At 54.7% G+C, this 13,949-nt stretch overlaps 1 protein-coding gene across 11 annotated transcripts in view; it reads left to right on the top strand.

Annotated features, from left to right (window-relative positions):
* Positions 1–13,949, top strand: part of MAD1L1 (mitotic arrest deficient 1 like 1) — a 315,176-nt gene that overhangs the window by 206,452 nt on the left and 94,775 nt on the right. For all 11 annotated transcript variants that reach the window (XR_003436929.1, XR_003436928.1, XR_003436930.1 and 8 more), the window contains one exon: positions 5,969–6,057. Coding sequence is in view for 8 of the 11 variants with exons in the window: in XM_027125595.1 (XP_026981396.1) it covers positions 5,969–6,057 (89 nt within the window). In the remaining 3 variants the exon portion in view is untranslated. The remainder of the gene's footprint in view (positions 1–5,968; positions 6,058–13,949) is intronic.

The following is a 13,949-nucleotide window of genomic DNA, read 5'->3' as shown; positions in this document are numbered from 1 at the left end:
GGGACCAAGTGCAGCACTCAAAGAGGGGAGGAGAGGCCAGAGGAAGAGAAGAACCCGGAGCTGCAGACCTTGGGGCGGAGCCAGAGGGGCGGGGGGGCCGGGGTGGGGTCAGGAAGGCGAGGCGCTGGGAGGACCGCAGCAGGAGTTGAGTCTGTTTGGTTGGAAGGGTAAAGCCAATGTACAGTGTAAACGGTCCACATTCTAGTGACTTAGAGTTGATGTAGTCAGTAAGATACCTGGGAAGGGAGAGGATGCTGGGATACGTAAGAATGTTGGTTTTCTCATCATCAGAAGCTGACGATCAAAACGTACTGTCTAAAGATGACATCAAGCAGAAGCGTGTTTAAGTGTAGAAAGGTGAACACTGAGAAGGGTGATACGTTTGACTAGTCAGGTACTTGGTGCAGGAAGTTGATAGGAACAGTTGGAAACAAAGTATAGGTATTATAGGAAGGCAAAAGTTACAAAAACAACCACTAGAATGAAAAATATAAACCTTTCCAAGTATCAAGAAAATTTCACACACAAAGGCAAGCAAGACAAAAAAGCCATAGAATAAAATCGTTTTGAGTTATGAAACAAAGCAAAACAAAACAATACAAATCCAGAAATAAATCCAAACAGATGTTTTATCAAAATATAAACGCGCTAAATTCACCTGTTAAAAGGGAAAGACTTTCTGTTTGGATTACCAAGTAAAGCCTAAAAAAGCCTGACAGTGTAGGATGCAAAGGCATGTGGGCAGGTGTACACATAGAAAGCAGAGGTCATAACCTTGATTGCAGTTAAATTTCGGTTCAAGCCAAAATGCATTGCAGAAAACAGAGATGGGTGCTTTTCGACAGTAAAGGTGCAGATGAATATCTGTGTCAACTAAAATACCATCAGTGTTCAGAAAAGCAAAAAAAGAGGAGAGCTTCATCAGGACATTGTCAAGGACACCAGTAGTGGAGAATTATTTTACCTCTTAATCCCCAATAGAGCAAGTGGGCAAAGAATAAGTAATAGCAAGAAATACAAGGTCTGTGATATATAGATATATACAGAGAGACAGACACACACACCCCCGACTCTTAACCCTGAAACTAAAGAACGCTCTTTTTAAAAAGGGCTCATGGAAAACATTAACAAAACTTAATCATGTATTAGGTAATAAAGAAAACCTTTATAAATTCAAATAGGTAGAACTAGGACAGATAACTTTTTCTAATCACAGTGTGATGAAATTTGAATTTAAGAGCACAACTAAAAAAAGAAGCCGCTCCTAACACTTGGAAACTAAAAAAAGAAATAGAACAAAAAACTCTGTCTAAAACAATGCTTGGGTCAAAGATGATATGCAATTCAAAAGTGCATAAAATCTAGAAAATAGTCATAATGGAAACTCTTCAGAGCCCGTGGGAAACAACTAGAGCAGTGCTCGGAAGAAAAATCACAGGTTTAAACATTTATGTTATTGAACAAGAAAGAGTGAATATATATGGATTAAACACCCAGTTCAAGAACTTGGAAAACAGAATAAACCTTAGTAAAGGAAAAGTAGTGTAAAGATCAAAGCAGAAGTTAATGAGAAAGTGAAAAATGGTAGAAATAACAAATCCAAATGCCTGTGCTTTGAAAACAAACCAGTAAAACATATTAATTATTCACAATCCTAGTAAAAAATTAGTAGAAAGATCACCACCCAAAATAAGAAATAAGAGTAATTAGCTTGGAGTTACTGACTCGGGGCGGGGGTGTGTGCAGGAGAGCGTGTCCTGGCTGCCAGAGTCTCTGATCTGACCTGGACGCGGTTCCCCAGGGACGGACGGGCAGAGTCATTGAGCTGGACTCACAAGGTGTGTACTGCCCTGTGTGCAACTTCACCTCAATAGTAAGGAAGATAAACGAAAACAAAAGTAAGAGATAAACCTAGGAAGAATTACTAGGTCTACGTGAACTCCGTAAAAAGTTAAGAATTATGTCACAACTCCATTTAAAATAAAAATCTAAATGAAATGAATAGTTTTCTAGGGAAATATAACCTATCAATCCCGACTCCAAAAGAGATGTGCAGTATTAGAACCTTACCTTGGTATCCTGGAGACACTAGTCATCCGCCTGAGACAAGAGGAAGAGCTCCAGGTGCCTGCGTTGTGGAGGAGGGCGTGATTGGGGTGAAGACGGTCGGCCGACAGGCCTCGCCGTCAGCCTGAGGCCCTAGTGAACGGGTGGGCAACAAGGTTAATGTGCAGAAATGGGACAAGTCCTGTATCTACAGAAACAGCAAGTTAGACAAGGGACGAAGGTACTCCCGTGTACAACAGCAAGAGGGGGAAAGACGAAGGGCCCCGGACGGGCCTGCGGGTCGAGAAGGACGTGCCGGCTCTGCACGCGGCCGAGTCCTGGAGCCTCGGCCTCACCGTCTGCACAGCCCTGGTTTTGTGAAAAAGGGTTGTTTGGTTTATTTTAATGTGGGGTGGGTGGGGTGGGAGAGAGGAAGGGTCCCAGGATTCTTGTCAACAGAACAGGACGTCAGAAGCAGACCCAGTTACAAACAGGAAGTCAGTGAGTGAGTCCCTGGGGGACGATGAGCCCTTTCTGTACCGAAGCAGGGATGTCCGGGCCCCCAACCTGAAACCCAGCAGGACGCTTCGCGCCTTCCGGGAGGCAGACGTCCCCCACCACCGGGTCCCCTGCCTCTTGTCCATAAAAGATCTTTAGCCTCCTAGGCTGTCCCCAAGTTCCAAAGCGCAAATTTAATCAGAAAAGTGAGGAAATACAGAAACAAAGGAAAACAGTCAAGACAAGGTAATAATAAGAGGTTAGCCCTGGAATGAAGTCGGGGACCTCTAGGTCCTCCTAGGGCTGTAGATAACATCCTGGGCCGGCTCCTCGAGTTGTTTTGCAGACGTTAAAACCCTGCCTGGTAGAGGAAGTTAGCTGCGTGCTGACCACCAGCATGTCGACACCAGACCAGTTGGAAGCAGAAGGTCGATGATGTTGGCTCCCAACATACCACCCAGTTACCACCGCCAACAGATCTGCAGAATGTCCACGAGCTGATCAGACACCCGCAACCCTCACCCCTGACGGTGTCTTTGAAAACCCTTCCCTGGAAGCTGTCGGGGGGGCTCGGGGCTTTTGAGCGCGACCAGCCTGTGCTCCTTGCTTGGCCCGGCGCCAGGCGCCCTGCAGTAGACACTGCCCTGTCCTTCACCACAACATGGCCTCAGCAGGCCAGCTTTGCCCTGGGTTGCGCGGTAACAACCCCAGGGCTGTGGTGACATCGGATGGAACTGCAGGCAGACGTGTGGCTCTGAGGACTCGTCCTGCAGGTCAGCTCACACCGTGGGGACCGGTGTGTCTGAGCCGCCAGGTGGGAAGCAGGTCAGACGTTGGTCGGCAGGAGGCTGGCCATTGGGATGGTTCCAGGAGCCACGAAAGTGAACAGGGAAGCTCCCTCTGTGCTAGTCTGGAAATACCTCCAAATGTGTTCCGTGAAAAACTCAACGTACGAAACGAGGTGTAGGAAATCTTCCATTTTTGTAACAAGAAATAAATTTAAGAGAAGGGAAGAGCGTTGACCTTTTAGCTGGTGAATGTGTGAGCTGAGCCCGGGAGATGCAGGCTGCAGGAGGGGACGGGGCGAAGTTGGAGGGAGACCTCTCCACGTGCACCCGTTTCCGTGCGACACCTGAACCTTAGCTCCTGAGGCTGCAAAGCGTTCGCCGGATCCAGGACAAGGTGCTGCCGGGCCTCGGGCAGGGCCTGGCACCAGGGCACCGGGACCATGCATCTCCAGGAGAGACCACCATCATGCTCTGCTGCGCGGGCACGTGGTAGCCGGGGGGTATCTGCCTCTCCTCTGCTCAAGAGGTCAGCCCCCGCCCCCAAAAACAGAGAGAGAGAGAGAGAGCAGCCCAGACTGGACTGTCGGGCCCTATGTCCCCGGGAGAGAGTCTTCCTGGTCCAGTGAGGTTCGTGTCTCTGCTGGTCTCTTTGACTGTGGCCATGAGGCTGGACACAGTGAGGGCAGGGGCTTCCTGGGTGCCCACCCACTGGCCACCAGCTAGGAGGCCTGGTGGTGTCAGAGAGGAGCGACAGGCCTGGACACTCGGGTGAGGGGCAGGGCAGTGTCTGCGCGTCAGGACAGCTTGGCTCCTGGGAGGAGCTTCATCTGAGCCCCAGGCTTCTGAGGTAGAGGTGAGGGGCCCCTGGACACGGTGGGTGTCACTTCTCCTCGAATACGCACGGTTTTGTTCTGCTCGTGACGCCACGTTGCCCAGGCGTCTTTGGTGCTTGCTTGTGAAGCGGGCCGTCACCCCGACGGGGGGCCCAGCTGAGAGCGCCGCCACCGCCTATCGGGGTGCAGCTGGCGAGGCGGGCGCTGGGCTGCGTCCTTTCGGCACCGGGAGAGGCAGTAGGGGTTGAGCGTGCGGACCCGCGTGTAACTCACTTGTGCCGAGGCTCTTCCGGGAGCTGGTCCGCCGGGAGCTGGTCCGCAGGGCGCTGGTCCGCCGGGAGCTGGTCCGCCGGGAGCTGGTCCGCAGGGCGCTGGTCCGCCGGGAGCTGGTCCGCCGGGAGCTGGTCCGCCGGGAGCTGGCCCGCAGGGCGCTTGTGCTCGGTGTCCGCTCCAGCCCTCAGGCTTCGGGCTCCCGGGTGTGCGCTGGTCCCATTTAGGGGCAGGGTTTCCTCCAGGGACCTGATGACTAATTGGGGCATCATAAAGACCGGATGTTTGGGGCCCAAGAATTCCTAAATCAGGTCGCCCCAGGAGGACCTTTCCAAGAATGGCCTGGAGGGAACGTTTCCAGGAGGAAGCACTGCAGGCGTCAGCCTGTCCGTTTAGGCCGGGAGGGCAGATGAAGGAGACGCTCTCCTCCCCTCTGCCCAGGGCTGCGGGTCCTTGCTTGTCTGTCACAACACCTTTCCCACCAATGCAGGGCATGTGCTGGGATGTGAGCTGGGAGCTCTTGGCCGCCCCGGGTTAAGGGGCAGGTCGTCAGCCATGCAGCCTGGACAGTGGTGAAGCCGGGGCCATAGACCCAGCCTCGGGGACCGGCCGCCTCACTCACGGCTGTTGCCTGTGGCCAGTGTGGGCGCCACGAGGGGTCCTGCCCGCATCCCCTGTCCCCTCAGGGGCTCGGTGGAGAACTGGGTGGGAGGTTAAGGGCCTCTCTCTGGGGTGTCAGGACACAGCTGGACAGCCGGCAGAGCAGGAGTCCCCGGTGCCGGTGGTGGGCGGCACACCAGGGCTGAGAGGGCGGGCAGACGGGTGGCCGGGCGCAGGCCAGGAAGAGCGGAGCTCGATGACAGCCCTCTCTCCTCCCGGTGACCCACACGCGGGGACTGGGCTGGTGCGGGGTGGGAGGCCCCGAGGGCGGACTGGAGAACGGCCAGATCCCGGCGTGAGGACAGTGGCACCGAGCCTGCAGCCGGCTGCCGGGGCCCGCCGCGCCCTTGCATGCAGGCGTCTCATCAGGGGCCTTCGGAGCCCAGGGCAGCGGGCGCTGGTGTGGGAGAGTGCTCTGCCCCCGCTCGGGGCCGCCCGCCCCGTTTCTGCTCCTCCCCGTGGGTGCGGGCGGGAGTCTCCTCCCTGCTCTCCTCCAGCCTCGCCGTTGCCCCACACCGCCCCCACCGTGGGTCCCTTCCCAGCGGTCTGTGCGTGGCCTGACATCCTGTAGAGGAGTTTGAAGTCACAAGATAAATAAAGTATCAAGATGTCAGAGCCGATCAGAGCGTCGGTGCGTCTAGAGCCTGCTCTGTCTGGCCGCCGAGGCCCCTTTTCCCCGGATCTCGATGTCCCCCCACGCGCCCCTGTGACCGTGTCTGTTGCTGCTCTGGAGACAAGAAGGAAAACCCAGGGAGGCCCTGTGTTTGCGGGAGGCCTGGCGACGGGCGGGGCGCCGGGGAGAGGGAAGCGGGTGCGCCTGCAGATTCCTGGGGCCCGGGGTCCGCGCTCAACCCCTCCTGTGCTTCCTCGCAGCTGGAGATGGAGCTGAAGATGCTGAAGGCCCAGGCGGGCCCGGCCGAGCAGAGCTTCCTGTTCTCCAGGGAGGAGGTGAGCTCGCTCAGGTACGTCCCGTCCGCAGGGCTGCCCCCGCCCTGGTGTCGTCTTCACAAGTCACCTCCCGTCCTCGCGGCTCACAGCCCCGCTGCCCCGTGTTGCCTTTGCTCAGCCGCCTTCCTCGGGTGGTGCTGACAGCCAGGCCTCCCTCTGTCTCAGCAGACGGCAGGCCACTCCTGTCCCGGCGCTGTCTGCAGGGACACACCTACGGTCGTGCGTGTGTGACGACGGGCAGCACGAAGTGCAGCAGGGGCGCCCGGGCAGGTCTGGGGGGCTCCCGGGTGGGTGCCCGTGCGTGGGGCTGAGGGCACATGGGAGGACGTGCTCGCTGGCGGCCGGGCGGCCGGGCCAGGCAGAGGCCAGACCCGTCGGCCCTGGTGAGGCTTGTGGCCGTGTTCCCGTGAGCAGCAGGAAGCCGTCCAAGGTTTCAAAGCAGAGGAGTGACATCTGAGCCGGGTGGGGAGGCAGGAGGGGAGCTGCCAGCACCTGCTGAGCCCTCGCTGCGGGGTCAGCCCTCAAGCTGTGGGCCGAGGGTCCTCCGGGCGCCCCCTTCACAGCGCTTCCTGGTCCCCGCCGCACCGGGCGGTCTCCTGCCCCTGGCACCCCTTGCTCTGCCGCACTCGCCGCCTTCCGTGTCTGAACGGTCAGCCCTTTGTTCCTTGTGCCTCGGTTTCCCAGCATCGCACGCGTGACTGCGGGGTCAGTGTCCTCCACACAGCTGAGGACATCCTCGGCTTTCCCAGGAAGCCGCACGGGGCCCCCTGAGGACAGGCGTCCCGGGACATGTGGCCCCACCGTCACCCCCTCACGGTCGGGAGGGCGACAGGGACTCCAGGGCCCACCCCCCGAGTGAAAACCCAGGCAGCCTCCACCTCCCTGGTCCTCTCCTTCTCCCACGGATCCAGGAACGCCTGCGCCTAAGGGGTCAGTGCAGAGGAAGGCTGTGAACCCAACGGCCTGCCGTCCGTCACCCTCCCTGCGGCCTTCCCTGGAAGCCTGGCCGGCCAGGGGAGCCTGGGGCCCAGGGCTGGCCCTGCCCGCTGGGGGCACCTGGGAGCCCCTTCCTCCCGAGGATGGGGGTGAGGACAGGGTGGGCATGGCGTGCCTTTGTCACGCACACAGGTGGAGCTGCCGTGCATAGGTTGCGTGTGTGTTAAACATGCGTGTCGCGTGTGTGGCGCGTTAAGTGTATGCACGTGGCGTTTTAAAGCGTCACTCTCTTGAGGAAGGACACTGGGGAAAGTTCAGTAAAGGTTTAAGTGGCAGCGGCCGAAGGGCTCTCAGCTGGAACAAGGCTGGGCTCTTGCTTCTCCGCTGGCGGCTCTGGGGGATCCCAGGTGCTGTCTGGGTTTAGCATCTGGATAGACTTGCTCGTCCTGGAGACCGGCGCCTGCCCGTCCCGCCCTCTGGTGCCCTCACTGCTGCCTGGGGCCCCCCACCTGCCCACCCAGGCCCGTTCCAGCGCGCAGTCCCCCGCTTCAGGGGCTGGGGGGCACTGGGGACGCCCCCTCCCCCCGAGGATGGCGCTGTGTGCTGGGCCCCGTCCCTCCCCTTCCAGACTGCCAGGGGCTAGACTCTTGTTACTCTTTCCTTAGAAAACTTACTGAACGGATCCTTGCTGAGCACCCCTGCTCTGGGTCTTACACTGCCCTCGATCAGGAGACGAGTGTTGGGTCCCGGGAGCGGGCGCGGCCGAACATGGACGTGGCCGCACGATCACCCCCCACGACCCAGGCCCTGAAGCCAAACGCGCCTCCGTGGACCTGGGCCTGGGCCTGTGGACCTCAGCGAGGGGTGCCCTTTGAAAGGCAGCCGCGGCCGGGGTGAGGCCCCCAGACCCTGGTGCTCCAGGCTGAGGGCAGCCTCCCGCTGCCCCTCCGCACCACGTGCAGCTCCGCCGGGAAGCCCGTTGGTTGGCCAGCAGGACCCCTCCGCCCGGGCTGCAGGCACGCCGGGAACCAGCGTTGGGCCCCTCCGCCCACCTGCTGCCCGGCTGCCAGCAGCCACAGGGTCCCCGCCTGGACCGTGCGGGGAGCCGGGGCCACGACCCCGTCTGTCCACTCCTTGCGCTGACCCTGCGGTGGGTGCGAGGGGCAGCCTCCCCGCACCGGGCAGAGCCTCTGGGTCTGGGTCCTGGCCCGCCTCGTGCCTTCTCTCTGGGGGACTGAAGAGCCGTGTGCCGTCCGGCGCCCCGAAATGTGACAGAGACGCGCTTTGGCGGCCCGGTCTGCGCCACGTGCTGGGCACCCAGAGGCCTTTCGTCTGGCACCTCTCATCCCCACCTCTCGGGAGGCGTCTCGTCTCCGTTTTCTGCTGCTGCTTCTCTGAAACTCTCACCTGCGTGTTGAGCTTTCTGAATTCTTTCCACCATGAGAACGTCTTTGACCCTATTTGTAGTGTTGCTGTTGTCCTTTTATATTTAGAACACGCTCACTGACTCCTGGACTTCATGAAGCTCTCTTCTGTCCACACAGCCTGCTTCCTCTAAGTTGCTTGCTTTCTGTCACCATGGTGGTCTGGGCGTAGGTCTCCTGTTGATGTTCTCCTCGAGGCCCTGGTGGTACCAGCCATCTGCTCACGGGGCGGGGGGGGGGGCATCGAGCAGCTCCTGGACCCACCCTGGGCCTGGTGGACTCCCTGCGGCTGCACTAGGTTGAACGTGGCCATTTCACTGGGAGCCCTCAGGACTGGCGTCTGGGTCCTGTCTTCAGGGAAGACGCCTATCTGGAGGTTGGGCTGCCAGCTTCTGGGCGTGTAGCTGGGGACAGGACCGGCAAGCTCGGTGTCACTGTGGGGATGTACCCTCGGTCCCCTGTTGACCCGGGCAACTTTGCCCTCTACCTGGTACCCTTCTGCCCGGAGGCCCGCTGTCTTCTCTCTAAAGAAAATGAATTTCCGGTCTTCTTCAGAGGCAGGGGAGAGACACATAAGATCAGATGCGGAAGAGGATGTGCAGATGCTGGATTTTGAAAAGATCTTTAGCTTCTGGTTCTGGTCAGCTGGAGCAGCCGCGTCATGCCCAGGTCCTCCCCTTACAACCCAGAACCCTGCGCATCACACCAACCGAGGAAGGCCCGGGCAGGGGCTCAAGGGTGGCCTCGAGGACCCTGGGACTCGGCGAGCTCCCGAGTTTTCTCAGCTGCACTTTGCCTGGATCAGCAACAAGATACACACAGCTCCCAGGAAAGCCTGTTCGCCCGCGAGGGGAAGCCCTCTGACAACACCGCCCCACTTCAGCCACATGCCCAGGAAAAACCCATCCCCTTCCTGCCCCGTGGCACCAGCACCCAGGCCCACCCGGCAGTGCCACTGGGCTAGCAGGGCTCTCGGTGACCACCGGCTGCAGCAGGCAGTGGAGTGTCAGCCCAGGGAGTGTCAGCAGGGCTGAGCTGATCCTCTGGGGCAGCATTGGAGCCAGAGTGCGATGGCGGGGGCTGGTCACCTTTCCTGTCACTGACCCGAGTCAGAAGGCTCGGCACACAGTTCCTGCTCCCACCCTGGAGCAGCGGGGCGGCCCTTGTTCACCAGCCCTGGTGTTGGTGGACCAGTGGGGAGCCCAGCTGACACCACCCTGTCTGCAGGGTCTGCTTTTGCAGCATCGTGTCAGCAGGGACTTCCACCTCCTCCTGAGCCGGGTGGTTGCCGCCAGGGGAAGGTTAAAGAGGAGGAGGTCTCACAGCGTAATGCTTGGAGTGTCCAGGATGCAGCAAAAGCCCCTTATCCTGTCCAGAAGCAGGGCAGCTGTAACATGCACAAGAGAAGACAGTCATCAGACACCAACGCCACAGTGACTCGGGTGGCGGAATTACCCGAAGACGATTTTAAAGCAGCATCGTAAAAATGCTTCTGCAAACACTTACACATCCTCTTTAAACAAATGAAAAAATGGTAAACCTCAACAAAGAAATAAAAATTATGTGTTTTTTTTTAAAAAAAAGAACCAAACAGAAATTATACACTTGGAAAATACAATAACCAAAATAGAAAGCTCATTGGATACGCTCCACAGTAGACCGCAGACGAGAGAGAGAATTGTGAACTCAAGGGCAGATAATAGAAATCATCTCACAGGGAAGCAGACTGAAAACAAACAGGAACAGAGCCTCGGGGACCTGTGATGAGGGGACACAGTGTGGGACTTTGCTTAATTGGGGTCCCAGACAGGGAGAAAGGGATCGGGGCTGGGAAAATACCTTAAGAAGTAATGACTGAAAATTTCCCAAATCTGGTGAAGGGCATAAAACTACAGATTGAAGAAGCTGAGTGAAGCCCTCACAGTATAAAACTAGAGAAATCCACACCATGACACCTGCTAATTAACCTTCTGAAAATTAAACACAAAGGAAAAATCTTGAAAGAAGCTAGAGAGAAGCACTGTAGCATCTCCAGGGACATGGATCTGAGTGACAACTAGTTTTTCATCTGAAACTGCGGAAGCCAGAATGAAGTGCAGAGTTTTCAAGTTCTGAGAGAAAAGAACTGTCAGCCAGTGGAAGTATCCTTCAGGGATGAAAGGGAAATCAAGACATTCTCAGACGAAGTGAAACTAAGAGAATTTGCCACCAGCACACCTACCCTTAACGCACGTCTAAGGAAGCCTCCCGAGTAGGAGGGACATGGTAACAGAGGAAAACTTGGAATTCCCGAGGGGAAGGAACGGTGGCATGGGTAAAAACAGGGAGAAGTATGAGAGATGGTCCCCGCATTTTTCTGAAATCGTACTCGAGGTCAAAAACCCGTAGCGTCCGTGATGCTGGTGACAGAAGAAACGCACAAACCAATTCTCATGTTAAAGTGGGGAGAGGGATATGTCAGCCCCAGGAGGCCAAGTCGCCTATGTGTATCTTAATAGCTTCAGCAACCACTGAGAAGTATCTGCAATGCAGAGTGCTCAAAACCCTACAAAACTGTACGAGTAACCTGCTGGCAGGCAAGAAAAGAGAAACAGAGGAGTTGGGAACAGGGAGTGAGCAGAGAACATATAATAAAGTGACAGATTTAAGCACCAGCAAATCAGTAGTTCCTTTTAAAGTAAATGATCTAAACGCACCAACTAGAAGGTAACGGATCGGCAGAGTGGCTATGAACACACGACCCAGTTGTAGTTTATCTACAAGACTCAACTTCAACGGTAACAACGGAGGTCGGTTGAAAGGAAAAGGATGAGAAATTATGGACTGTGGAAACATGAATGTTTTTAAAGTAGGTATGGCTTATATTAATTGAATAATTTCAGGTAAAATACGGTGGACAAAAAAGGGACGTTACATGAGGCTCAGTCTGCCAAGAAGATATAACGATCCTAAATGCGTGTGCGCCAGACGACAGAACTTCAGAACTCGTGAAGCCCAGAGACGAACCTGAAAGGAGAAGCGGACAGATCCACCCGTGCAGTCCAGGACCCCAACACAGCCTCTCAGACGTCGTATAACTTCCAGACCGTAAAGCAGCCAAGACGTGGAAGAACTGAGCACCGCCATCCACCAGCAGGACCTGACCCGCATCCAGGGAAGGCGCGTGGGCAGCGCACCTGGAAGGCCAGCGGCGTGGACCGCACCCGGGGCGTGGAACAGACCTCCGCAAGTTCAGGAGAATCGGCTTCATACCCTGTGTGCTGTCTGACCAGAAGGAGCTCAAACCAGAAGTCAGTAACAGAAAAACAACAGGGGAATCTCCTAACGTTTGGAGATTAAACAACACACTCTTAAACAAATAGCTCGAGTGTGGAAGAGGACATCTCAAAGGAGAGATAAATACAGCTGACTGATGGTGAAAACACACCTGTCGGAGTCTGTGGGACAATAAGAGCCAGCGCCGAGAAGGCGGGTGCACAGCACTGAACGTTAGTATTAGGAAAGTGGGGAGGTCTCCGATTTATACTCCAGCCTCAGACCCCGAAAAAAGAAGAACAAAATAAGGCCAAAACAAGCAGAAAGGAGGAAATAATAAAGGGCAAAATATAATGAAATTGAAAGGAGAAAAACAGAAAATTCTTGAGGCAGAAAGCCAGTTCTTTGAAAAAAAAAAGTCAATAAAATTAATAAACGTCTAGCAAAACTGACAAGTCTGGAAAGAGAAGACACAGGTCATGAGTATCGAGCGTGCACAGGGTGTCTCTGCAGGCCCTCGGCTACGTAGAGGACACAGGACACTGAACAGCCCCAAGCTTGCCAGATCATTAACTGGGGGCAACGGACCAATGCCTCAGACACCAGAGACTACCGAAACTCAACCAAGATGAAACAGGAAATCTGAATCATCTTACAAACATTAAAAGCTTGAATTCATGATTAAAATGTTCCTCCAAAATATGTTGCCAGGCCCATATGGTGTCCCTGAAGAATTGTAAACATTTAAAGAATAATTAACATCAGTTTTACACCGTCTCTTTAGAACACAGAAGAAGAGGTTACCGGGGGTGGGGGTGGGGGGATGGGTGTCTCCGAGGAGACGGTGTGCGTGGGCTCAATGGCGGCGGGGTTTACACACATCTGCACATGCGACAGCGTCACGTGGCAGCTGTTTACCTCGTTACCATTGAGGGAGACACTGAGTGAAGAAGACATGGGCCTCCTTGTACAGTTTTTGCAAGTTCCTGTAATTATTTCCTAAAAAGTGGGGAAGAAGAGAGAGAGAGAGAGACTTCCAGCCACTTCCAGTTGGAGCCCTGCCTTCTCGCTGCTTCCGGAAGCAACTCTCGGTGATGCCGTTCCTGAGACTTGGGGCACTTTTTGTGGTAGAAGCTTCTTGGCGTTTCCACTGCTGGTCTGGGAGTTAGCTTTTTTGTGTCATTTACCATTCATTCATCTGTTTTCCAACTTCTGAAGTTTTTTGGACACTGTGCCTTCTATTTTCTTTGTCCTTTCAGGAGCAGGCCTCAAAGGAAGTAAGGAAGACCTGTTCTTGTTTTAATGGAATTTTGAGAGAGGTTGCACTTAAATGTAAATGCTGGAACTGGCATCTTAAACTGAACTCTTTGGCATTTTTTTCTATTCATAAATATTTTATACATAGTGAAATCCACATCATTTAAACTCTGTTTCTCCACTTTGTATTATAACGCTTTCCCATGTTTTTACAGACTTCGTGTAAATATTAACATATAGTTTGTTCCGTAACGCAGTTGGCTAACCCACCTCTGGAGTTTGAGTCATTTTCACGTTTTCAGCTGTTAAGAACAAACCGTGATGAACATCTCTGTGCATTAACCGTTGGCCATGTTTTGACTTATGGGCAAGCGTACTTTCTGGGTCCCAGGAGCTCGACGGTGCTTGGGCTGTCTTGTACCTAGGATTCCGATGCCTTATGGTTTTGAAAGTGGGGACAGTTCCCCCCTCCAGCAGCAGTAGTAACAATCGTGCCAAAGCAGCGGACATTCACCCAGTGCTTTCTGTGTGTCAGGCTCTGCACCCTGTGCTTTCTCTGCATTAGCCTACGGATTCTTAGGGATTTAAATCCCGAAGAGGGATTTAAAAATACCTGTGTCATTGAGGCATACTCTGCATACAGCAGGATGCGTCCCTTTTAATGTCCAGTGTCGCGAGGGTGAGGTACCCAGGGGTGGGGCTGTGGTAGTCGTCCACCCAGAAGGCAGGTCTCAGACAGTGTGTTGTCTTTGGAGAAGCCTAAAACCATGATTAAACCAAATAAAAGCCAGTCTGCTTTTGATGATCGCCATGCTCCTGCAGTTGTGCAGAATGGCGGTAGTAAAGTACTCCTCAGCCGCCTCAGCAGACGCCACAGTCACACTGACAAGCAAGTATTCACGCTTGTTGTCACCATCACGATACGGCACAGACTGTATCCTAGGAGACTCTTTATTTTTTACTGTTAACGTTATCATGTAGCAAAATGGTCTCTCTCTTGGTGTACAATTCTGTGAATGTTAATTACTTACCCC

This window comes from Aethalodelphis obliquidens, unplaced genomic scaffold (genome assembly GCF_003676395.1).
Source record: "Aethalodelphis obliquidens isolate GAN/ISIS:26980383/991018 unplaced genomic scaffold, ASM367639v1 scaffold30, whole genome shotgun sequence".
Lineage (NCBI taxonomy): Eukaryota > Metazoa > Chordata > Mammalia > Artiodactyla > Delphinidae > Aethalodelphis > Aethalodelphis obliquidens.
Note: the sequence above shows the minus strand (reverse complement) of the source record. Positions and strands in the feature narration are given on the sequence as shown.